Source organism: Hypanus sabinus, chromosome 14, assembly GCF_030144855.1.
Source record: "Hypanus sabinus isolate sHypSab1 chromosome 14, sHypSab1.hap1, whole genome shotgun sequence".
Lineage (NCBI taxonomy): Eukaryota > Metazoa > Chordata > Chondrichthyes > Myliobatiformes > Dasyatidae > Hypanus > Hypanus sabinus.
Genome location: NC_082719.1, coordinates 43961371 through 43988591, shown reverse-complemented (window position 1 = coordinate 43988591; position 27221 = coordinate 43961371). Strand labels below are relative to the sequence as shown.

At 37.0% G+C, this 27221-nt stretch overlaps 1 protein-coding gene across 3 annotated transcripts in view; it reads right to left on the bottom strand.

The window, feature by feature from the left end:
- wdr19 (WD repeat domain 19) overlaps positions 1–27221 on the bottom strand; it is a 113247-nt gene that overhangs the window by 351 nt on the left and 85675 nt on the right. For 2 of the 3 annotated variants that reach the window (XM_059989043.1, XM_059989044.1), the window contains 11 exons: positions 19251–19375; positions 18240–18349; positions 17325–17393; positions 14773–14850; positions 13918–14014; positions 12658–12782; positions 10803–10884; positions 10132–10282; positions 5540–5663; positions 3373–3449; positions 1893–2036 (listed from right to left, as the gene is read on the bottom strand). In XM_059989043.1, the coding sequence (XP_059845026.1) occupies positions 1925–2036; positions 3373–3449; positions 5540–5663; positions 10132–10282; positions 10803–10884; positions 12658–12782; positions 13918–14014; positions 14773–14850; positions 17325–17393; positions 18240–18349; positions 19251–19375 (1150 nt within the window). In that variant the 3' untranslated portion in view covers positions 1893–1924. Of the gene's footprint in view, positions 1–1892; positions 2037–3372; positions 3450–5539; positions 5664–10131; positions 10283–10802; positions 10885–10963; positions 12783–13917; positions 14015–14772; positions 14851–17324; positions 17394–18239; positions 18350–19250; positions 19376–27221 lie in introns of those variants that run through there. The other variant, XR_009515645.1, reaches the window with a different exon arrangement.

The following is a 27221-nucleotide window of genomic DNA, read 5'->3' as shown; positions in this document are numbered from 1 at the left end:
GTATTCCATTGCAGATGTTGTGCTGTAGCAGTTACCTCTAGGGTTTGGTGTGACTGTCAGTATTTTTTTCAACAACACACTTGGGTTTTTGGGAAAAAAAAGTGCACCGTATTGAAACAACAGCTCAAGAAAACACAAGCATGTACTAAATTAAAACAGCAATGAGAGGTGAGTTGGGAGAAGTCCTTCATACATTTTTGAACTGAATGATTGGAACCAAGTATCATTAGTACCATGCAGAGCACAAAATGCTGGAGGAATTCAGCAGGCCAGGTAGCATCTATGGAAAAGAATAAACAGTTGATGTTTCAGGCCTAGGCCCTTCATTAGGACTGGAAAAAAGATTTTTTCCAGTCAACGTCCTGAAATGTTGACTGTACTTTCCATAAATGCTGCCTGGCCTGCTGTGTCCCTACAGCATTTTGTGTGTGTTGCTTGGATTTCCAGCATCTGCAGATTTTCTCTTATCATTAGTATCATGTTCAGTAATTCTGCAGTATATACAGTATAAAGCCCTTTCAGTTCTTCATCACAGTGGTTATGTATCTTACAGTGGCTGGAAACATGCTGTTCTGAAGACCTTCTAGGACTTGAGATTTAAAAAAAATTGTAAATGACTATTAAGAGCTTTGAATTCAGCTGAAATTTTAAATGGATTGGATATATCAAACAGGTTTTGAGAAATTACCTTCAAATATGTTACTGAAATATCTTGTAATAAAACATGTTTGAGAGCAACAGTCAAGTTTGTGTAAAACCAATATCTTCCAGTTTCTGTTTCTTCCATTTGTTACTCTTGTTCTGTTCTCTTGCTTAAGAGCTTATTAAATATTTGAGTTGGACAATAGATAATTTCTAGGAAATGCAAGCCCATTGCTTATCCCTTTCTATCAATAGATGCTGTTTTTCCTGTTGGTGGACTCTCAACATGGCCCACAGGCCTAGGTGGTAAATCTCATTTTCTAGTCCATAAGGATGACTATGAATGCAATGCCAAAATAATGCCCCACCAGCTATCTTCCTGCTTTTGTTGTATCTGGACAGCTACAAATCATTTACTGTAGTTATGAATACAAGAGGCTTAATGCTCATGAATTAGATTGTTTCCAATACAGCTTGACTAGACCAAAGTCCTTTTTTTCAGAATACAGTGTTGAGTAGTCAGTGAAGAGGGTGCCACTGACATTAGTTGAAAGATGATGCAAGCTTTGAAATGACTTGTTTAGCATTGATGGAGCATTGCAAAGAACGTTGATGAATAGTATTGCTCCAAGGCAATTTCAATCAGCAGTGAACACTTGTATCAAAATGATTTTGCTAGTTGTGTAAAATTCTAATCCTAACATGTAATGTTTAGCCTTGCATTATCAAACTAGGTTACTGCTGTATGACTAAATTGTTGCAGATTAACAAATTAAACTATACAAAGTTAAGCTTAACATCAGTGCAGCCCCTGCTACATACTAGAGAACTTTATGGGATTTTATCCTCTCTGAATTCATTTACAATACTTCTGTCGTAATCTGTAGCCTGGTCATCCAGATTTCTTACTGGCTTGGCTGTAAGTGCTTTAGTTAAATTTAGATTTGTCTAAGGTAAGATCTCCCAAGTGAAATTTTAAATTGTCATTCATGGTATAATGTGAAATTCAAGAAATTGAAGTGTTATTGCATTTCCCAAATTTTGAGCTTCATACAATTCTGTACATTTAATCCACTGAGTAGCACAGCGTTCCAAAAATCAATGTTATGGCAAGAACTCAATTTTGCTGCCTAACTGCTTTCAACTGTTGAATCTACTTTGACCAAGGTGCAGCATTATTCTGAATCTGGATTAGAGCAGATTTAACTACTTTCAACCATATGCAAGAGTTTAACATGAGCTCTGCATACCTTGTGTATTGCAAGTACCCTTCAAACCTTCATTAATCAGTGTCGTCCTGGAGGAGGTGTGGTGTTGGCTCACTGATTTTTGACAGCTGGTCCACATTCAGTTTCTCTGCACACATTGGACAAGTTTTCTCCGTGGCTAGCAGTCTGTATTTGAAATTGTGTGAAAAGAGGAGCAATGGCATTAATTTACACTGGTAAATGCTCTGTGTTCTAATTTCATAAATTTTATGATGGTCTATCTTTGTGCACACCGAAATAACGAAGTTGAGAAAATTTGAGCCTAGTTGTTACCTTGGGGGGGGGGGGCGGGGGGGTTGAGAAGAAAATACTGTACATTCCAGGGTATAAGCCAACCACCCCCCCCCTCCATTTCAAGGTTAAAAAAGTGACTTTTTCGTGTTACCTTTGTATAAGCCGACCCCTTTTGTAGGTTTTTGATTTAACCAGAAACCACTGTGAAACCATTTAGCGCCCATTGTAATCTCGTTAAAACATAACACAGGGTGGTGGGATCAGTACGTGTACTCAGTATTGAGTTTGTGACCACCATTTATATATAAAAAAATTAAAACAAATGCAATATGATGCTTGGTTCAAGCTGAAGGTTGTTGATTTTGCTAAAGGAATGAATAATTCTGCAGCTGCTAAGAAGTTTAGTGTAAACAAGAGAGATTGGAGAAAGGCAGAGGACACGCTAAGGGAAATGCCAAAGACGAAATGTGTAAACTGGAAAATCATGCCAGTGGCCAGAACTGGAAGAAAAAGTTTCAGAGTGGGTGAATCACCAGCGATCGTCTGGATACACTGTTGCCAGAGAAATGATGAAGTGTTGAAATGGGACAAAAAACACCGTGAGGTCAGCGAAAATTTCAAAGCTATGCGAAGTTGGTGCACCCAATTTATGAATAGACGTGATCGTGTTGAGACAAAAAACAAAGATTGCTCAGAAAATTCCCGCGGGGTGTTGTTTACGTTCAAGAACACTGCTGGATGGACGAAGCCGGTTGCTTGAAGTGGGTTAAAGAGGTGTGGCGTCAATGTCCCAAAGATGTCAATAAAGAAAAGTCACTACTAGTCTGGGACATCTTCAAAGAGCAATTGTCAGGTGAGACAAAAGCAGCATTGAAAGCTGAAAATACGGACATTGTGGTCATCCTCGGTGGTTTGATGTCCGTGCTTCAGCCACTAGATGTGAGTTTGAACAAACCAAAGGATTCATGCTTCGACAGTGGAACCAATTTGACTCCGAAACAGCCAATAAATACAATCTGTCTTCCGTTTATTTGTTTTTCTAAAGTTGGCACCCTCTGTATTTTATTTTAGGACAAAAATCTTGGCTTATACAACGGAATTTACGGTATTAAAATTTTCCTTTTCAGAAGCCTGATGGTGGATAACAGTTAAAACCACCCGATCTGATGGAAATACCACCACATTTCTTGGAACATACGTGCTATGGATTTGATAGCTTTCAACTCACGTTTTGAATTCTGAGTACAATCCAGGAAAGTCACAGTGGGGACAAACTGTCCAGTCATCCTTCACCATATGGCGACCCTGATTTGGGAAAAAATAATGCTGTCAGTCTCAAGTTTTTGTTCACGGTCATGTAAATACCATTGTTCGTACATTCCAGCTAGCCACTTAACTCTTCAAATGTAATTGGTCCTTTTTTTTAAAAAAAGTCCATTTTCTAAACATTAAATGAATTCTAAATTTTTGATCTACATATGCTGCTAAGCCAAAACAGTTCTGGTTAAGAGCCTTGCCACCTCAAAGCATGAAGGTGTGTGTATATAAAGAAAAAACATATGTACACATGTACTATATTCATCAAAGAAATAGTAGCAATCAAGACTCAAAGTTAAAGGGAGTTGCACTGCTTTTGTGATTATTTAACATTAGTACTTGTGCAATTGCTTAAGTCCATTAAGAAGGATGTGATAACAGGACCCTTGGGGAAAATAGTCAACAACTGTTTGCCAAACCAAATGGGTTTAAGGATCTAACTAGTATAATGCAAACATGCAGCTGCACAGGAAGGTCTCCCTGCTGTGAGGAGGCATCTAAATCTTCACCAGACTAACTCTAGGATGGCAGGACTGGTTTGAGGAGTAATTAGGCTGACGAGGCTTGTAGCCACTAGAGTTTAGAAGGAAGACGATCACATATAAATTGTTGATAGGGCTTGGTGAACTGGATGTGGTATGGTATTTCTACTGGGTTGAGGTTGAGCAGTGGTCTAGAATAAAGAGCTGTTGTCTCGGCATGGAATAAGAACATAAGAAATAGGAGCAGGAGTAGGCCATCCAGCCCATCGAACCTGCCCCACCATTCAATAAGATTATGGCTGATCTGTTTGTAAACTCAGCTCCATCTACCTACCTTTCTCCCCCATAACCTTTAATTCATTCTATGTAAAAGCCTATCAAAGGCATGAGGAAATTTGAGGGTGTGACTTTGTTTACCACAAAAGATGGTGGAGGCCAAGTCACTGAATATTTAAGTAAATGGATAGCTTTCAACATGCAAAAGTGCATCAAGGTATACAGGGAAAGAGTTGGAATACTATACTGAGCTAAAGGATCAGTCAGTTTGCATTGAATGGTATAGCGGGTGTGAAGTATTATTTCATAAGGGAGAGGAGAAAAATGTCTTTCAAATTTCAGAAACTTAAGATAAAATAATATCCCAGTACTCTGTTGAAAATTGATTGACAAACTAGCAATCCAGAAGAAATAAATGGGTAATTTCTTGGTGCTAGACAGTAATGGTAAGGTACTGCAGCATCCTGTACTTGCCCCTGCTGTTCTAACTATCAATAAATGGGAGGGAAATGACTACTATATATCCAAGTCTAATGGCCTTAAACTGGGAGGGGTTGAGAGGAAGATGCTTTGAGATACTGTAGTTAGCACAAGTGGGACAATGGGTAAATGTGAAATTTATTCACATTTATGGTTGGGAAAAAAAGGCAGGACAAATGAATGGGAAAAGTTGATGCCCAAAAGGAACCTGTTCTTGTAGACCAGTCACTGGAGGGAAATGCAGAGATGCAGTTAAATAGGCAAATGATATGGTGGTAGTTATTGCAAGAGTTTTTGAGTGTAGGATAAAATACGTCTTATTCCAATTAACAGGCTTGATTATAACACCTGGAGTATTGCCTACAGTTTCATTCGACTTGCCCAAGAAGACATTTGCTATAAAGGATGTACGACGCAGTTTCTCCAGACTGATTACGATAGCCACATTTTTAGATGAGAAGAGATTGTTTTGACTAGGCCTGAATTCAGTAGAGTATCAGACGAATGAGAGGGTATCTCTTTTGAAACTTGATTCTGCCAGGATTCAAGCAGCTTGATTGAGAATGGTTTTCTTGGTTGAGAGGACATAAAGTCACAGTTTGAGGATGTTGGGTGAAGAGGAAAAGCTGCTCTTTCACAAGGGCAAGGTGCTGCCTCCTGCACTTATTTTTCCATGTTTATATTTTTGCTAGTCACAGTGGTCTTCGGTTCTCTGAGCAGCTGATAGCTCTCCTTAATTGAGCTGCTGAATTTGGTATTAATGTAAAATGCCACGAAACATTAATTTTAGAAACAGTTTTCCACCTTATTTGAGAATGTTTTCTTGTTTCTGATACTCACTGTCACAATGCAGTAAGGCAGGTTGTTTTTGCAACCGGGACACAGCAGTTCGCATTCTGGTAACTGAAAAGCACAGTATGGGCACGGTGAGGTAAACTCTTCCACTTCCGATGCATCAGGCCGCCTAGTACACATCATTAGCAACTTAGTTTTTTTTTCTGGCAAAGCTAATTTTTACATATTATAATAATTTCATAGTACCCACACACAGGGCCTCTCCCCTTACAATGCCTCCAATTATGATCTTTAATCTCAATTCCATCCAAGGTTACTCATTTTCCCTGAGTAGTCTCCTAGGCAGATCAGTATTTGTAGTATTCATTATCTACACAGCTACACATGTGGAACATGCTGTTCTGGATACTATTGTGGGGGATGACTTCCCAGGGGAATGCCACAGACCAGGTTACTAGCACTGAGCATGGGTCTGTGGTGCAGAAGGGGGGAGTGGTAGTAGTGACAGGGGACTTGATAGTCAGGAGAACAGACAGGAGGTTCTGTGGACGTGAACAGGACACCCGAGTAGTATTTTGCATCCCAGGTGCTAGGATCAGGGACTTTTGATTGCATCCACAGCATTTGGAGGGGGAGGGTGAGCAGCCTGATATCTTGATAACTGTTGACACCGATGCCATGTGCAGTGATGATAGAAACAGGATGATTTGGCAGATAATACATGGCTGAGAAGCTGGTGCAGGGGGCAGGGCTTCAGGTTCTTGGATCATTGGGATCTCTTCTGGGGGAGGTATGACCTGTACACAAGTGATGGGTTGCACTGTTACAGATTGTCAGGTATGATGTTTTGGCCATCACTGAATTGTGGCTGAAGGATGGTTGTGGTTGGGAGCTAAATGTCTGAGGTTACATGTATCGGAGGGATAGGAAGGTGGGCAGAGAGGCTCTGCTGGTAAAGAATGGCATTGAATCAGCAGGAAGATGTGACATAGGATCAGAAGATGTTGAATCCTTGTTAGTTAAGTTAAAACTGCAAGGGTAAAAGGACCCTAATGGCAGTTATATACAGGCTCCCAACAGTAACAGGGATGTGGACTCAGTTACTGGGAATGGAGGGTTATGGGGAAAAGGTAGGTAGGTGGAAATGAGTCTATGGCCAGATCAGCCATGATCTTATTGAATGGCAGAGTAGGCTCAATGAGCCGGATCGCCTACTCCTCCTATTTCTTATATTCTTATGACCACAGATTATAACAGGAAGTAGAAAAAGGTGTGTCAAAAGGGCAATGTTATGATAGTAATGGGAGATTTCAACATGCAGGTCAATTGGGAAAATCAGGTTGGTAATGAATCTCAAGAGTGAATTTGTTGAATACCTAAGAGATGGCTTTTTAGGGCAGTCTGTTGTTGAGCTTACTAGGGGATCACCTATATTGGATTGGGTGTTATGTACTGAACCGGAGGTGATAATGGAGCTGAGGTAAAAGAACCCTTTGGAGGCAGTGATCACAAAATGATTGTCTTCAACTTGAAATCTGATGGGGAGAAAATAAAGTGTGATGTATTTCAGTGGAGTAAGGGAAATTACAGTGGTATGAGAGACGAGTTGGCCAAAGTAAATTGGAAGGAGCTGCTGGCAGGGATGTCAGCAGAGCAGCAATGGCATGCATTTCTGGGAAAAATGAGGAAAATGCAGGACATGGGTGTTCCAAAAATGAAGAAATATTCAAATAGTAAAATAGTATGGTCGTGGCTGACAAGGGAAGTCAAAGCTAATGTAAAAGCACGAGAGGCCATACAGCAAAACAAAAATTAGCGGGAAGACAGGAGTGGAAAACTTAAAAATCTACAGAGGGCAATTGAAAGAATCATATGAGTGAAAAGATAAAATATGAAAGCAAGCTAGCAAATTTCAAACTGGGTAGTAAAAAGCTTTTTCAAGTATGTAAAAAGAAGAGATGGGAGTGAATATAGGACTGATAGAAAATAATGGGGACAAGGAGATGGTAGAGGAACTAAGTGAGTAATTTTGCATCATTCTTCACTGTGGAAGATATGAGCAGTGTGCCAGATGTTGAACAGGTTGAGGGAAGAGAAGTGAGTACAGTTACTCTTTCAAAAGAGAATTTGCTCAATGCTGAAAGACCTAAAGGTACATACTCTTTAGGGTTCTGAAAAAAGCAGTAGAGACTGGAGGCATTCTTTCAAAGATCATTGGACTCTGGCATGGTGCCAGAGGACTGGAAAATGGCAGATGTCACTCCACAGCAAGGCAGCAGAAAGGAAATTATTGGCCAGTTAGCCTGGCCTTAGTGGTTGTGAAGATATTGGAGTCAATTGTTAAGGATGAGGTAATGGGGTACTTGGTGACACAGGACAAGATAGGGCAAAGTCAGCATGATTTCCTTCAGGGAAAATCTTGCCTGACTAACCTGTTGGAATTCTTTGAGGTGATTACAAGTAGGATAGAGGACGCAGTAGATATTGTATATTTGGACTTCCAGAAGGCCTTTGACAAAGTGCCACACATGAGGCTGCTTACCAAGTTAAGAGCTCATGGTATTACAGGAAAGTTACTGGCATGGTTAGAGCATTGGCTGATTGGTAGTGGGAATAAAAGGATCCTTTTCTGGTGGCTACCTATGATTAGTGGTGTTTCGCAGGGTCGGTGTTGGGATCACTTTTTATGCTGTAAATCAATGATTTAACAATGAAGTAGATGGCTTTGTTGCCAACTTAGCAGATGATACAAAGACTGGTGGAGTGGCAGGTTGTGTTGAGGAATCAGGCTGCAGAAGGACTTGAGACCGATTAGGAGAAAGGGCAAGAAAGTAACAAATGAAATACAATGTTGGAAAATGCATGGTCATGCACTTCGTATCTCAAATTTTTGGATTTTCTGCCCATTTAGAAAATAGTCTGCACTTTTATTTCTACTACAAAGGGGACTTGGGAGTCCTTGTGCAGAACAACCTAAAGGTTAACTTGCAGGTAGGATAGGTGGTGAGGAAAGCAAATACAATGTTAGTATTCATTTCATGAGGTCTAGAAAACAAGGATGTAAAGCTGATGCTTTATATTGCACAAGTGAAGCCTCACCATATTGTGAACAGTTTTGGGCTCCTTATCTAAGAAAAGATGTGCTGGCATTGGAGAGGGTTCAGAGGAGAAGCACAAGGATGATTCCGGGAATGAAAGGGTTATCATACAGGGAACATTTGATATCTCTGGGTCTGTGCTCACTGGAATTTAGAAGATGAGGGAGGATCTCACTGAAACCGTTCTAATGTTGAAAGGCCTAGACGGAGTAGATGTGGAAAGGATCCCCCATGGTGGGGGAGTCTAGGACAAGAAAGCACAGCCTCAGTATAGTGGAATGTCTATTTAAAACAGATGTGGAGAAATTTCCTTAGCCAGAGGGTGGTGAATTTGTGGAACATGTTACCGTAGGCAGTTGTGGAGGCCAGGGTCGTTGGGTGTATTTAAGGCACAGCATGATAGGTTCTTGATTGGACACTGCATCAAAGGTTACAGGGAGAAGGCCAAGGAGTGGAGAAAAGGATCAGCCATGATTGAATGGCGGAGCAGACTCGATGGGCCAAATGGCCTAATTCTGCTCCTATGGGTTATGGTCTTAAAAGAAGGAAGCAAAAGAAAAACAATTTGGAAATCTGAAATAAAAACAGAAAATGATAGAAATGCCCTCAAAACTATTAAGTCTTTTAATAGATGCTGTCTAACCTCCTGCATGTTAACAGTATTTTAATGTAGGAAAGCAAATGTATGCAGATATATTAATGTGAAAATCACATCAGCTCACTATAATATATCCATGCTATTGTTAATTAGTTTACCCCCCCCCCCCCCCCCCGCCCAACAGACAAGATTGTGAGGCAGTGCACAGTACAAATAGTCTTTTTAAAAAAAAAAATCAATTTGGCTTTGTAAATTATGCAAATATGACACAATTTGATGGCTTAGTTAAAATTGGATTTCCTTTTCTGGTTTATGATTTGGCTATAGGTTGTCAATGTTCATTACAAATCAACTATACTTCAAAAAACATTCAGGAGGTTATGTTTTGGGCTTTCCTGAGTATGAAGGGCACTATGTGATGCAAATACACCATCTTCAGTGCAAGCAGAAACAGCAAGTCTCCAATTGGAACTGTTTCTTAAGTTAACTGACTTCCTTTATGCCAACTTGGTCACTAAGATCTTAATTATTTTGTCACTAAATTATGGACCGTGTTTTCCTGTTACAGGCAGTAACTTTGTAGGATGAAATCTGTTAGGACAGGTTTGCATCAATTTTTGCAGAAGTACTGTTTTAGCTTAATTTGTAAGTCTAAGCACATATTTTGGAATTCATTGACTCTTTATCTCCAACTATTTCAGTATCTTTGAATCTAGTCATAGCACTTGCAAAAATGCAACTAAAAAGCAAAGGATCAGCATCTTGAGTTGAGGATTTTATCTGCACATGTAATTGCTCTAAGCTGTAGGTCTCCCTAAGTATCTCCAGATATTTTTAACATGTAGTTTTCAGAAAATGTGTTCCACCAGATGCCATGATTTTACACAAGTGTGAATATCAATATATTACATTTTTCTAAGTGCCTTCAAGCAAATGCTTACCTAACCATAGCCTCTATTTTCTTTTTATACTTCGCATCAATTTTGTTTCTGTACTCCGGTCTCATCAGCATTGCAGCGAAGCCAAATGCAGAGTTCCTCAATCCTGCTCGGTGGCATTCAATTACTGTTGATGTCAGAATGGGTACGATATCTGCCAAAAAGATTAGCATATGAGTAATGCAGTAAATAATTGCTTTGTTATTTTGATAATGCTGTGGAAACCGTGCAGTAAATTTACAGAACCCAAATTGGAACCTTAAACTAGTTTCATTATTCTATTGTATTAACATTGTCAGTAAAGTCAAGTTGTTAGCAATACTTGAAGCAGTGTAGGACCAAACACATTATGTGATCTTTGCTTCACTGAAGATTTGTGGTGAGTGTTTGGAAAAGAAGATGCAGAAGGGAAGGGCATAGGTTCTACCATGCTTAACCCACCGGATTTTAAAATACAATTATTTTTAAAAAATTAACCATTCACTTCAACATTTTTGCACTACTTGGCATACGTATAGCCACTTAGGCAATGCACAGGGAATATATCCCAATAATTGTGAGTTTGTCGAACTTAGATCCTGTTGAATGACTCTAATGAAGTAGGATTAAATTTTTGTGAGATCATGCAATTTGACAAACCTTTAAATCCAGGAACATTCACACTGGATACTTACGAGATGGAAACTTGCTGATGTTGTTTGCAACTCTAATGAGCATCCTTGCCCCTTTCATATGGTCCCCACGCTTCACGTGAGTCTAAAAAGAAAATACTTTACTGAAGCAATCTCTACTAAATGTTCAAGTTGTGCTTTTTAAGAAATGAGCCACGACCTACTTTAGTTTTCCTAATTCATCTACTTCAATGACTGTTTTGACTATGCTTTTCAATTGTGTGGCCACTAGAGAGCACAATTTCCGCTGCATTTTTTCTCCTTCGCTGAGGGGGAAAAATATTCACGTAACATACTCTGGGACAGTTAAGCACAATAGAAGAGTTGTATCACTTTATTCTCAACTGTGTTCATTTTTGATATTATTGAGTAATTTGAAGGCTTGTCGATTGTTCTATTATTGGGGCAATTGGTCTAACAGTTAACAGCATAATACCACTACTCTTTGAAGGGCAATTACAGGTGAACATTAAATACTGGCCTTGTCAATGATATTCTTTTGGGGCTGGTGGATTAGAGAAGTACAACATAGAAGCAGGCCTTTGGCCCATCTAGTCCATGCTGAAACCATCTAAATTGTCTCCTCCCATCGATCTGCATTCCATATCCCTATGCCTATCCAATCTTTTCTTAAATGTTGAAATCGATCCTGCATGGACCACTTGTGCTGGCAGCTCATTCCATACTCTCATGCCCCTCTGAGTTTCCCCTCATGTGCTCCTTAAACTTCTCACCTTGTACCCTTAAGCCATGATCTCTGCTGTAGCTTCACCCAACCTCTGTGGGGAAAAGCCTGCTTGCTCTTAGCTGATCTATATTCCTCATAATTTTGTATACCTCAACCAAATCTCCTCTCAATATTCTACTTTCTAAAGAATACAGTCCTAACCTATTCAATCTTTTCTTATAACTCAGGACCTCCAGACCCAGCAACATTCTTGTATATTTTCTCTGTACTCTTTCAACCTTGCATCTTTCCTGTAGACAGTTGTCCAAAGCTGCATACAATACTCCAAATTAGGCCTCATTAACGTCACTCCTGCTCTCTGACACTCACGGATCTCTGGCACACTGCTAGTGTCTTCCACAATGAACCCCCCCCCCCCCCCCAAGTTCATCTGCTATTTCTTTGTCCCTCATTACTACCTCACCAACATCATTTAAGTCTCCCCCATCTGTTTTGGTTCCATACATGGATTACCATTCTGGTCTTCCAGAGGACCAATCATGTACCTTGCAAACCCTTCACCTTGTCTGCTAGAACAACTTAATGCCTTCTTCTAGCCTTACTCATTTCTTTCTTAAGTGTTCTCTTGCATTTCTTATACTCCAATAGCACCTCCTTTGTTCCTACTTGCCTATATCTGCAATGCACCTTTTTTTCCCTTAACCAGGGCCTCAATATTCCTTGAAAACCAAGATTCCCTACACTTGTTATCTTTACTTTTTTAGTCTAACAGGCACTTACAAGCTTTGTATTCTCAAAATTTTGTTTTTGAAAGCTCCCCACTTTCTAAGTACACCTTTACCAGAGAACAGCCTGTTCCAATCCACACTTGCCAGATCAATTCTGATGCCATCAAAATTGACCTTTCTCCAATTTAGAATCTCAACCTGTGGACCTGACCTATCTTTTTGCATATTTAGTTTGAAACTAATGGAATTGTTTAAAAAAGACCAAGGAGATACTAAAAGCTGCTGTACCCAGTGTATGTTAAATATAAGAGCACAAAACATTAGAAATGACTGATTTGGGATAGTAAGCACGTGGATATTTTCAAACCAACAGTGTCCAGTAAACATGTAATATCAAGGTCATAAGGCATAAATCATTCATACATGGGTTTTGGTCTCCTACCTTTACCAGGATGTAGCTGTGCAGAATCATAAGGTTTGTTACCATTTCTGAAGGGATTTTGATCTTCTGTGCTTTAAGCTCTGTGTACATACTAAAGAGCACATCATGTGCATTCCTATAATTTCCTGGAACAAAAACTCATACAGTAAGTTTCACTAACTTTTCTGCATCTTCCATGTGCATTAAATTTACTGACACTTGAAGTACCACTAACATGTTGGGGTATTAATCTAATTGCTCTTGGAATTATAAAGTTAATAGAAAAAAAGTTTCTAAGTCTAGTCATGGATATTTGTTGCAGCTAATTTTCAAGAAGCAAGATTTTTAAAAAAGCTGCAGAAATTTATAAGATAAAATGTGTGAGTACCAAATTATCTCACAATTCCTCAAAAGGCAATTTCCCCTTGGGTTTACTATGTTATCCTTTTCAAAAATATGCTTAAAGCTGCTATTTTGGTAGATTAATGTGGTAGTGTGCAGAGTAACTTCAACAACCTGTTACTATTTTCCAATATTGTCCTATGTAACCTGAGAACAACTTGCATATTTATATACGCAAATATTAAAATCCTGAGTTGCAGTCAAAAGTTCACTGCTGGGTGGTGAAATACACTTCTGTATGGATGTATCAAAAATGACATGATAAATATTTTAAAATATTTCTAAGTATACTTAACGGCCTTAAGACAGGGGAGACTATTAAGATACAAAGAGGCTGCTGTCAAGAAGTACTCCTAGTTTCTGTCAAGAAAATTGATGGAGGTTACAACAATTTTTTTTCCAAATGAGGTCAGTGGTAAGCTTGCAATGGCCAATGCTAACCACTACTTGCTATTCTCAGCATTATTTGTTAATATAGTTCCAATAATTTAGTCTATTACTGTACAAGTACATTTTTCTTAACATCACAAAATCATTTATTATACACCCTGTGTACTTTAAAATTATTTCAGAATGAATGTGGCATTGTGCTACGATTTTTTAAAAAATAATCAGGTTATCACAAGAGATTATAGAAAATTACTTAATGTACTGAGCTTTGGCATCTCCAAATGTTTTCTCTTTGCATTCATAAACTTAAGACTTGTGTTGTTTACTTTTGAGGCTACTGCAGAATAACAATGCATGTAGCAGCTGTGTTAATTGTAGAATATCACTCTTAGATCAGTTTTTGCAGATGATATCCTTAAAAAAAAGTTCCTCCTAAAAGTTTAAAATAGAAGAAGCTTTTCTTAATAGTTCTTCTACAGCTTATCATACCTGCACATTGTTCTTCTCTGGCAATGATTATTGCTGTTCTGGCTGCCTCCTGATAGTGCTTTAATGCCATATACAGGCGGAAAAGATACTTTGCATCCTGCATTAGGAGAGTTGGACGTGGAGGGGGTAACAAAAAGAGCAGTAAAATGCATTTATTCCTTTTTTAAAAAAAAATTAGCAATAACTGCATATAATATTTCTATAAACCCATTTGATTTTTGGCTTATTGCATATAATATTTCTATAAACCCATTTGATTTTTGGCTTATTGATGCAGTTCTATGAAAATGCTATACATGCATTCAGTTGAAAATATGCATCGTACAATCTCTTTGCCTTAAACCTGATATTGATGAATAAAGTACAAGACTTGTTTTGCCTATTACTCCTTTGTTTAAAATCTGACAAGAATACAGAACTTGGCTTTGACTTGATCAGAATGCCGAGTCAGAACTACCACATAGCTTATGAAAGTAACTAATTTTTATTCATTACTTATATTTTGACAATTTTTTCCATAGAAAACAAAGTACTCAATGTTGCAATTTGAAATGCAGAAGTGAATACAAAATAATGATTTTACTTGGACTATTATTTGTTTAAAGATTAATGAACTATACTTTTTAAGGATAATAGGGAGAAAAATATGGCTTTGTTGCTTGAATGCAATTTTTCACTTATCAATGTAAATGCCATTGCAACAATGTAGTGGATACAATATAAAAGCAGTGTCATGGCTTGAAAAAATTCAACACAATGTACTGTATTTCTCAAATACATAAATGAATTTGCATTAGATAAAAATATAGCATGCAAATTAAATAGCTACCACTATAATAGAGAATCAAGAGTTACCTTTGGCATTCCGTCACTTTCGCCCATTAAATAATCTATCAGTTGATTAGTTAGAACTTCATCCTTGGCTTGTCCAACCTTTAAACATCAAATAAACTTTGAAAATAGCTTTTTACCTTTACAGCAGTAGAGATTTTAAAAGATTAGCTTTATTTGTCATGTATGTTGAAACGTAGTGAAATGTCATTTGTGTCAATGACCAACACAGGGCAAGGATGTGCTGGAGACAGCCCACAAGTGTCACCATGACACTAACATGACATGCCCACAACTTACTTAACCCTAACCCTAACCCTAACCCGTATGTCTTTGAATGTGGGAGGAAACCCATTACAGACAGCAGACGGATTTGGCTTTTTGGAGTATGCAGTACTCAGATGCTCCCTTTACAAGCAGAGAGAATAAATAAAAAGTATATATCCAATATGCAGAATTGTTTAGTTTTTTTGGGAGAAGTTTTTGTTTTGTAGCGAATTCCATCTGATTATTATAAGAAGTGAATTACCGCAGAACAAAATGTCATTGTCAACAAAGTACTCTCACATAATGGGTAGGGAACAGATCAGTAGTTGTGGCCAGAATCAACTCCTGCCCAAGCAAGGACCTGGATCCGCTGCAATTTGTCTACGCCACAATAGGTCTACAGTGGATGCAAGCTCACCAGCTCACCACTTATCCTTGGACTACCTGAAACAGTTAGGCTCCTGTTTATTAATTACAGCTTGTTCAACACCGTCATACTTTAAGTATGAAACAACAAACTCCAAAACTGGGCCTCTGTACCTCCCTCTGAAACTGGATACTTGGCTTTCTCATCAGGAGACCAGAGTCAGTGTGTAATGGAAATAACATCTCCTCCTCGCTGACAATCAACATTGAAAGGTGACTGCTTTATTCTCTCTACACCCACAGCCATGTGGCTAAGCACAGCCCAAATGCCATCTATAAATCTGCTGATGACAATTATTGTTGGCAGAATTTCAGATGGTGATGACGAGGTGTACAGAAGTGAGATAGGTCAGCTGGTTGAGTGGTGTCGTAACAGCAACCTTGCACTCAATATCAGTAAAACCATGGATTTGGTTGTGGACTTCAGGAAGGGGAAGGGATCAGCAGTGGAAAGGGTGAGCAGTTTCAAGTTCTTGGGTATCAGTATCTCTGAAGATCTATCATGGGCCCAACATATTGATGCAACTACAAAGAAGATAATAAACACAAAGTACACTGCAGATGCTGGAGTCAAATCAACACATACAACAAGCTGGAGGAACTCAGCAGGTCGGGCAACATCCGTGGAAATGAGCGGTCAACATTTCGGCCCGAGACATTGACTGCTCATTTCCACGGATGCTGCCCGAGCTGCTGAGTTCCTCCAGCTTGTTGTATGTAAAGAACATATGATAATGGCTATATTTCATCAGAAGTTTGAGGAGACTTGGTGTGACACCAAAGACTCTCACAAATTTCTACAAATAGTTGCATCACCATATGGTATGGAGGGGCAACTGCGCAGGATCAGAAAAAGCTGCAGAAAGTAGCAACCTCAGCCACCTCCATCATGGGCACTTGCTGCCCCGATCTTCAAAAGGCAATGCTTTAAAAAGGTGGCATTCATCTTTAAGGTCCCCTATTACCCAGGCCATGCCCTCTTATTACCATCAAGGAGAACGCACAGGGGCCTTAAGACACACGCACTCAATGCTTTAGGAACAGCTTCCTCCCCCCTATGAGATTTCTGAATGGACAATCAACCCCTGGACTGTATCCCAATATTTCTTTTTGCTCTCTTTCAACACCACTTACTTAATTTTAAATTTCAAAAAATATTTCTTAATGTATTTATAGTTTTTAAAATTATTTATTGCAAAGTACTACTGTGGCAAAACAACAAATTTGATGACCTATGCCAGTGATATTAAACCTGATTCTGATTCTGTAGAGTGTTTCCTCAGATTATCCAATGTCTGCCATGTTATATACTGACTCACAAACAGCTGCACAGCCCTAAGAATCATTTAGAAGGGTGTTAATTTTTGCACAGTCAGAAATTTTTCATATAACTGCATTACTGTGGCATTCAAAACCTTGTCATAAAAATGCTTGTTCTCTGATAAAATTATAATCATTTAGAACAGCCCATTTCAAGTTAGGAGCAGCAAATTCAATGAGGATAGACATCAGTACCTTGCAGACTGCAGAAAGAGTTTGTCAAAGAACTGATGCAGCATTTCAAGTTCCAAAAGATTAGGAAAGAGACAATGAATAAATAGGAATTGCAACTTCCCAAGAAGGAAGTCTCATTAATTTCAGGTTTAAGTTCTAGAACATCATGATCCATAAAGGTGAACATACTGTAGATTTCTCCATACTTCCTTGAACACTTCACTCTGCATTGGTGAGGAAAGGAAATATGAAGACATTTCACACCATTATTCCAGTTGCTACATCTTTTCCCCTTCTAATTTAGTTGTAAAATTGCTGTGTTCCTTTACAATGTCAAGCAACAACATTTGATTCACCTCTTGCTACAAAATACAATTAATAGCTCTTACTGCTTCAATAGCCATCTCAATGGCTTGGCCATCTTCACACACTGGACATTTCAACAAGTGTTTCAATGCCTATTGAATAAAATTTAATAGAATAAAATCAGACATTTAATTTAATCCTTTAAATACTGGAGTAAAACATTTTGAATGGCACTTTTAATGTACTAAAATAAGATTCAGGGAAAGAATTCTCAGGTAGTTACACCTTTTTTATTTCATTAACTCTTAGGTGGCATCATCTTTCACATCACAGATTCAAATGAATGAAGCACCACCTCCCCTTTACAAATTAATGCGCCAACTCTCAAGCTTTCTAGAATCACACTGATATGGGCGTTCAGATTTTAACACAACTGAGGCATGTTGATCTGATCTGCATTTATTTCCCGTATTCTTGAAAACTGAAATATTTGTCATTCATCCTTCAGTGGTTTGGAATTATTTTCAATTGCACAGATTGAGATTTGGACTTCATTAATTTAATTAGAATCCCGCATTCAAAGCTGCTTTTCTAATGATAAAGTTATTCATTACAATTAGAGGGCTTTTTGCCCACTTTGTTCATGCCCATATCTTTGCCATCTTTGCAAATCCTGTTGTCCACATTAGGGCTGTATTGTCCTATGCCTCACCTATTCACCTGCCTTTCTAAATCTCTTAAATGTAGTGATTGTATCTGATTCCACTATCCTGGCAAGAAGTTCCCCTCAAATCCTCCTTTAAATATCCTGCCTGTAAACTTCAACCAGTGCCCTTTTGATCTTGTTAAAAAGACTCCATCCATCTATCCTATCTATGCTTTTCTTATAATTTTTTAATATATCTTTTATCCGATTTCTCCTCTCTTACCCATTTTGGTAATAGCCATCTCAAATCTGCTCTAGGAAGAGAAAGCAGAACAAACTTTTGTGTACTTACTCGTGCATACTGGCCACAAAGCATGAAGAATTTTCCAGCAAGGAATTGTTTCTTTTCACCTTCAAAATACAATGCAATACTCTGATAGTCTTCATTACTGGCATCAGGACCTACAGGAGAGGATATATAACATTACACATTGGAATCTGAACAAACAATGTAACCTCCTGAACTGAAGTAAATTCTTTCAGTTTAAAAATAATTACATCTTTCAAGAAAAAGAAAACTATTTGGCTAAAATGGTGCATGCCTACACTGCATGGATCAGATTAGCCTTGGGAACGACTTCAGCCAAGGTGAGGAGAGAGGCACTGAAACCAGAGTCAGGTTCTCTGCAATAAGAATTCTTGCTGCAGGAGAAAAGTTGGATGAAACTACTAAGCATTAGTACAAGCATTCCTTGAAACAAATCAATAACCCATAGGTAAAGGTTGTAATAAAACTGGAGGATAAACAGCTGGTAGAAAACCAAAAGATGGAGAAAATAAAAAAAAGGGAAAAAAATCTTTGTTATAGTATAAAGTATTATTTAGTGTGTTCATGCATAGTTAATCTGTGCCACAGACCAGTTAGTATTGGGTAACCATTCAGATCTGCAGCCCTACATTGTTTTGAAATACAATTTATCCAGTAGAATACCAATCCTTAAGCTTATCAATGCTATTAAATAAGAGTTGATTGAAAATAAATGTGAAAGGAACTTGAATAGCTTTCAGTAGATGTGTGTAAATGAATAACATCTAGCAAAACTTAAGAGCTTGATTCAAATGCGGTCAGGACAAGATACAAAGGTAAAATACTGTGAAGACTGGACATCTGAAATTAAAAACAAGTCAGCTTGGTAGGTCTGCGAGTATATGTGAAGAAAGAATATTCCAATATATCAGAATCAAACAGCACAGAAATAGGCCCTGGGCACACCTTGTTGATGCCAACCATCAAGTACCTACAGGATCCATACAATTCCCATTGCCAGCAGTTGGTACAGCTTTCTCCCAAATATAGTCTTACCAATGATGTCTGCATAAACTTCCATTTGATTATGTTGCTGTGCAAGGCGAAAGGCTTCATCATTACATTTAGATATCACCAGGAACTGGATGGCAGAGCCATAGTCCCCAAGATGTAGGAAGAACCTAAAACAAAAGTTCAAAGTAAATTTATTATCAAAGTACATATATGTCACCATATGCAACTCGGATTCATATTCTTGTGGGCATACTCAATTAATCCATAATTGAATAAATGGAAGACCGCACCAACTTAAGCATTCAACCAGTGTGCAAAAGTCAACAAACTGTGCAAATACAAAGAGAGAAAAAAATAAATAAGCAATAAGCATTGAGAACATAAGATGAGTCCTTGAAAGTGAGTCCATAGGTTGTGGGAACATTTCAATGATGAAACAAGTGAAGTTTGAATGAAGTTATCCCCTTTGGTTCAACAGCCTGATGGGTGAGGAGTAACAGCTGTTCCTGAACCCTGATGGTGTGAGTCCTGAGGCTCCTGTACCTTCTTTCTGATGGCAGAAGTGAGAAGAAAACATGTCCTGGATGGTGAGAGTCCCTGATGATGGATGCTGCTTTCCTGTGACAGCGCTCCATGTAGATGTGCTCAATGGCGGGGAGAGTTTTATCCGTGATAGGCTAAGACGTATCCACTACTTTTTGTAGAAATTTCCATTCAAGGGCATTAGTGTTTTCATACCAGGCTGTGATGCAGTCAGTCAATATACTCTCCATGACACATCTATAGAAGCTTGTAAAGATTTAGGTGTCGTGCTGAATCTCTGCAAACTCCTAAGTAAGTAGAATCACTGCCGAGCTTTCTTCATAATTGCACTTATGTGCTGGGTCCAGGACCGGTCGTCCAAAATTATGACACTGAGGTATTTAAAGTTGTTAACCCTCTCCACCTCTGAACTTCCGATGACATCTGGCTCATGGATCTCCAGCTTCCTCCTTCTGAAGTGAATAATTAGCTCTTTGGTCTTGCTGACATTGAGTAAGTAAAAAAAAACTAGTGCTTGAGTAAGTTGTTGTTGTGTCACCACTCAGCCAGATTTTCAGTCTCCCTCCTATATGCTGTTGGAGATTGTGGAGGAGATGTTGTTGCCAATCTGAAATGACTGGGGTCTGGAAGTAAGGAAATCAAGGAGCCAATTGCACAAAAAGGTGTTGACACCAAGATCTTGAAAATTTTCTTTATAAGAACCAGTGCCTTGTGTATAACACTAATGAACAAGCTAATTTTTAAACAAGCTTAATGAAAAAAGGAATACTGTTCAGTTTTGAAATGGTTAAAGAGAAACACTTATTAGAAAAACAAGACTTTTATTGGTATTTACAGATGCAACAGTATGCTAATAGGATGGTTAAAAATGTAACCAAAGAAAGTACATGTTTGATAGAGCTATTTAGAAAAGCATATAATTCAGATAACGGTAGTAGAATCATTTCAAGCGTGTATAAGGGTTTGTCAAATCTTAAAACACATTCAACTTCATACATTAAAACAAAATGGGAGAAGGAAGGAGGGATAATTATATCTGAGGAAAAATGGACAACAATATGGAGGTATCAATGGAAGTGTACCAGTTCACAGAAATGGAGGGAGTTCGGATGGAAAAACTTGATATTTTATTACACCCTCTCAGAAATCCCTTTATGACAGTAACCTCCCAGTTTGCCGGAGAAATCGTGGAAATCAAAATGCAAACCATTATCATAGTTTCTGGGAATGCCCTGTTATCAAAGACTATTGGAGTGGGATACACAATGCCCTACAAGACAGCTTTAAATGTGAAATACCCTTAGAAAGCAAGACCATATATTTTGGGTATATACCGCAAGAATGGTTGAAAAGAGATAAATATTTATTGAATATACTGCTGGCGGCTGGTAAAAAGACTCTTACCAGGAGATAGTTATTACAGGAGAGCCCAACTTTAAATGCATGGATGGAAATTACAATGGACATTTACAAAATGGAGAAGATAACAGCATCTGTTAATCATAAGTTGGAACAATTTGATTCATACTGGGAAAAATGGTTTAACTACATATCACCTCATAGGCCTGATTTTATTCTGACAAATCAATGAATATGTTGGGGAAAAAAAAGGACCACTCCTTACTTGTACATAGTTTTCTCCTTTCGCTTGTTCTTTCTTTCCTCTCTTTTCTGTAAGTGTATACCTCAGATAAATATTATGTGGACATTTGTGGCAAATATGACTATATGATATATATGTCCAATATCTGAAATAAATCTTACGGAAATGTTTGTTTGGTGATGAACCTCAATAAAAAATTACAAAAAAAATTTAAGATCAAAGTTCTAAAGTTAATACAGTACAATGTACAATTGGTTAACAATTGAAACAGTAATCAGAAATAGATTAATTAGTATTTACATTATATCACTTGCATTCTGAGAATGTACCCATTAAATAAACTTAAGAATTAATTGATCGATTTTGCATAGATTGATGCAAAGAAGAATCTGGACAAAGAAATATGGAAAATTTGAGCAATGCTTTGATATTTTTTTTAATATAGTTGACTAGGGAGGTGGACACAGTCTTGTCAAATCTTCTGACTTAAAGGATGGCATTTCTGACCATACGATACAAATCTACCTTTATTTCATCAAGTTGCTGAGACTGGATGGCCAAGCTTAGCAATACTACTAGACTCCATGTCCTCAAAGACCTTATTATTTCTAAAGAAACAAAGTGATTTTGTATGCAGTGACTACACTACAATTTTATTTTATCTCTATCAGGTCACACTAGTCCCAAATTTGTACATACAGTGGCATGCAAAAGTTTGGGCACCCCAGTCAAAATTTCTGTTTCTGTGATAGTTAAGTGAGTAAAAGATGACCTGATTTCCAAAAGGCATAAAATTGGGGGGGGGGAGGTGGAGTTTCAAGATGGCGACGTAGACATCTGCCTTTTAGGCGCTCTTCATGTTTTAAGCTATAATCACCCTTTAATCAAATCTTTTCGTACCTAACTACATGGGTTGATATTTACGATTTATTTCTTTTTTAAAATAATACTTCATTTAATTTTTTCAAACTTAAAATGTCTGTACCTAAGAAATCGTCTAAAGACCCTATATCTCTCGATGCAATCTCCAGTCTTCTGGATACTAAACTGGATACTAAACTTGCAAGTCTGGAAAATAAACTTACTGCGAAAATGTCTGAGCTTGAAGATGTCGTTAGATCATTTGATACCAAGCTTCAATCGCTGGCAGCAGATATTGAACGGCATGAAGAAAAGTTTGTGGCTCTTGACAAGATAATTTGTGAAAAAATACGTACAATCGAAACTTTGGAGGAGAAGGTACGATCGACCGCTAAAATAGTGGAGCAGAATAAGTTTAAAATCACCGATCTTGAAAACCGATCTCGCAGACAGAACTTGCGTATTATTGGATTTCCTGAAAATGTTGAGTCTATTTGACTTAACTGAATATTTCTCTAACTTATTGTGGGAAATTTTTGGCGAGGATGCTTTGCGGGTTAAACCTACTATTGACCGTGCCCACAGAGTTCCGAGATTTTCGGCTGCGAGAGACAAGCCACGAGCTGTGATTGTCCGTCTCCATTATCCTCGGGAGAAAGAGCTTTTAATTCGATTAGCTCGTCAGAAAGGTATGATTTCTCACAAAAACAAGAAGTTTCGTATTGTGGAGGACTATTCATTCGAGGTGATGAGGGCGAGAATAGCTTTTAAACTGGTGATGGCAGAGATTCATTCGATTGGACTTAAACAAGCTTTAAGATACCTAGCGAATCTCAGAATTACGTTGAGTGATGACAGTCAGCGCTTCTTTAATACTCCGGAAGAAGCGAAGAAATTCGTTGAAGAATATCGGTCTTCTAGTACAAGTTGAACTATGCGTTATGTTGAAGAAGAATTTTTGGAGAGAAGATGCCATTCCGCTTTCAGGCTTTAACTTATGAAGCTGCGGTATAGCTTTTTACTTTGGTCTGTAGACCTGTTTTTTTTTATTATCATGATTTACAGATGCTCTTTTAATTTTACTATAATTTTTTTTTAATTAAGTTCTTTTTTCCTCTGGATTAGATATACACGTTAAGATTTTGTAATAATGATTTATTTTTTAAGATGTCATTTCTTTTTCCCATAAGACTTTGCTTTCCGTAAGCGTTTATTTGTCTGTATTTGAGAATGGGACGAATGTCTTGAATTTTTGGACCTTTTTTTATATATATATTGTAGTGGTTATTGAATCATTTTTTAATCTTATTTTGATGACCTTTTTTTTAAAAAAAAAGATTGGCGAATTTACATTTATATTCTGTAATATGGTCCTTTCAAAATGTCGTTTCTTCTTCCCATAAGTCTCTGTTTTTGAAACGTCATTTTCTTATATTTGAATAGGGAATCTTTTTTTAAAGGCATATTACACTACTTTAAATTTCAATGGTTATCCTTTTTTTATTAATGATTTTTTGCTTTTTTATATTATTTTTTCATTTTGATTGATATATATTCTTGCTTTTTACAACCCTGTATTTATATCTGGGTGTTATAGTTTCTCTTTTCTTTCTTTTCATGAAGTTGCCATCTTGAAAATGGGGGTAATATTAGTATTAGTTTGTGCGCCTGCCGCTTGGCTCTTTTTCGAGGGGTTGGGGGAGGGGGTAGGGATCTTTTTTCACGCTTTTGCTTTTTATTTTTTTGCTTTTAGTTTATGGGCCGACTTTAAATTATTAATATTGTTGAGGTGTCATGTTCTCCGGTTGCTCCTGAATCATTTTTCCTTCTTCCTGAATTATGGGTTATGTGTCTTTTTAACCTTTTATGATATACACAACTAATATTGGCATGATGGATAAGTCTATTAACTTTATCTCTTGGAATACTAATGGTTTAAATCATCCGATTAAATGTAAAAAAATATTTAAAGTATTCCATAGACTAAACGCTAATATTATTTTTGCACAGGAGACCCATATTAGGAGGGAGGATAATCAACGTTTTTTTAGGTTCTGGAAGGGTCAACAATTTCACTCGAATTGTACCGCCAAAATTAGGGGTGTGTCTATTTTTATAGACCACTCAATTTCGTTTACACATCATGAAATTATTTCTGATCCACAGGGCAGATTTTTGTTGATAACTGGTTCACTTTTTAATCGAAAAGTGGTTCTAGTTAATATTTATGCTCCAAACTTTGACTGCCCTGAATTTTTTAAACGTTTATTTACTTCCCTTCCTAATCTAAGTGAATATATGTTGATAATGGGTGGAGATTTCAATTGTTGTTTGAATCCTTCGATGGATAGATCTAAACCTATCTGAATTCTTCCGAATAGATCAGCCTTACTTATTAATTCTTTTATGGTTGATTCGGGAATTACTGAAATATGGCGGTTTTTGAACCCTAAAGATAAAGAATTTTCATTTTTTTCACATGTATATCACAGTTATTCTAGAATTGATTATTTCCTTATTGATCATCATTTATTAACGGATGTTACTGATTGTAAATATGATTCTATTACTATTTTGGATCATGTACCTTTGAAGTTATCTATCAAGATTTCGGACTTTTCCAATAATACTAGATCTTGGAGACTTAACGCTACTTTGCTTCTAGACCCAGAATTTATCACCTACATAAAACAGCAAATTGACTTGTTTTTCTCAACAAACTATACTGAAGAGATTAACAGAGGAATACCTTGGGACTCTTTTAAGGCTTTTATCCGTGGACAAATTATCTCATATTCCGTTGGTAAAAGAAAACAAAGATATTTAGATATTGCTTTATTAGTGGATAAAATTAAAGAAATTGATAAGATTTATTCCGTGACTCCTACCAAAGAACTTTATAAGAAGAGAGTTGAGCTTCAAATGGAGCATAGCTTATTATTATCTTCTTCAATTGAGAATCAATTAATTAGGACCAGGGCTCAATTTTATATCCATAGTGATCAAACTGGTAAACTGTTAGCTAATCAATTAAAAGCTATTTCGACTAAGCGACAAATTATTAAAATTCGTAAACAATTCGGTAATCTAACTACTGATCATAAAGAAATCAATAACACTTTTCAAGATTTTTATAAATCTTTATATCAATCAGAATTTGATGGCGATCTGTCCATGATGGATAATTTTTTTAACAATTTGAATATTCCCAAACTGACAGATGAAGATCGTAGCTTGTTTGATGCTCCTATCTCTATGGCCGAAATAGGAGAGGCTATCTCGTTAATGAATTCAGGGAAAGCTCCTGGTCCTGATGGTTATATTATAGAATTTTTTAAAACTTTTTCTTCTTCGCTTTCCCCTTGGTTATGTGAAATTTTTAATGATGCATTTGCTAAGAAGAGATTACCTCAATCTTTTTATGAAGCTACTATCTAATTCTTAAAAAAGATAAGGATCCTACTTTATGTGCATCTTATCGCCCTATATCACTATTAAATGTAGACTCTAAGATTCTTACAAAAATTTTAGCCATTAGGTTAGAAAAGGTACTATCACAGATTATTTCAGAAGACCAAACTGGTTTTATTAGGAATCGGTATTCCTTTTTTAATGTTAGAAAATTGATTAATATAATTTATACTTCATCACCCATAATTCCAGAATGTGTTATTTCATTAGATGCTGAAAAAGCTTTTGATAGAGTTGAATGGACATACTTATTTAACGCTTTGAGATATTTTAATTTTAGTCCTAATTTTATATAATGGATCAAACTAATATATTATAAACCTGTTGCTTCTGTTCTTACAAATAATTACAGATCCTCTTTTTTTCAATTATCTCGTGGTACGAGACAAGGTTATCCCTTAAGTCCTTTATTATTTAATATCGCATTAGAACCTTTAGCCATTGCTATTCGTGAATGTCCTAATATTTTTGGTATTACCCGTAATGAGAAGTTATACAAGTTATCACTTTATGCTGATGACTTGTTGTTATATATTTCTGATCCTGACAGGTCTATTCCCGCTATTTTATCCTTGTTGGCTCAATTTGGTAGTTTTTCTGGTTATAAACTAAACTTGGATGAGTGATTTATTCCCTTTAAACACGCAAACTTTATTGAATGATAGGATACCATTTAAAGTTGTTACTGATAACTTTATCTATTTAGGTATAAAAATGACCAAGAAATATAAAGATTTATTTAGACTGAACTTTTTACCTATGCTCCATCAAATTCAACAACTTACTACAAGATGGTCTCCCCTATCCTTATCATTAGTTGGTCGGATTAATGCTATTAAAATGATGATTTTACCGAAATTTTTATATTTATTTCAAGTTTTACCAATTTTTATTCCTAAATCTTTTTTTGATAATATTGATTCAAAAATTTCCTCATTTGTGTGGCAAAATAAAAACCCCAGGTTAAGTAAAAGGCAATTACAAAAATCTAAAAAAGATGGTGGTTTAGCTTTACCTAACTTTAGATTTTACTATTGGGCGAATAATATTCGTAACCTAATATATTGGAAATTAGATTTGGATTCACCATTGTGCCCACAGTGGGTAAATTTAGAATGCAATGAGGTACAGGGATATTCTCTATTCTCCGTTCTTGGTTCTTCTCTTCCTACTGATTTAGTTAAATTCAATAAACAGATATCTAATCCTGTTGTCAAACATACATTACGAATTTGGTTTCAATTTCGTAAGTTTTTTACTCTGAAAAACTTTGTTCTTGATAGCCTTATCTTACTTAATTTTTTTTTCAAACCTTCTTTGACAGATCAAGCTTTTAGCATATGGAAAAGGAAAGGTATAAAATGTTTTCGTGATCCTTTTTTTGAAGGTAGTTTGATGTCTTTCGACCAACTTTCCAACAAATTTAAGTTACCTAAATCTAATTTTGTTAGATATTTACAAATCAGAAATTTTCTACATAAAGTTCTACCATCTTTCCCCAATTCAACTTCAATGGATTTCTCAGATTTGATTTT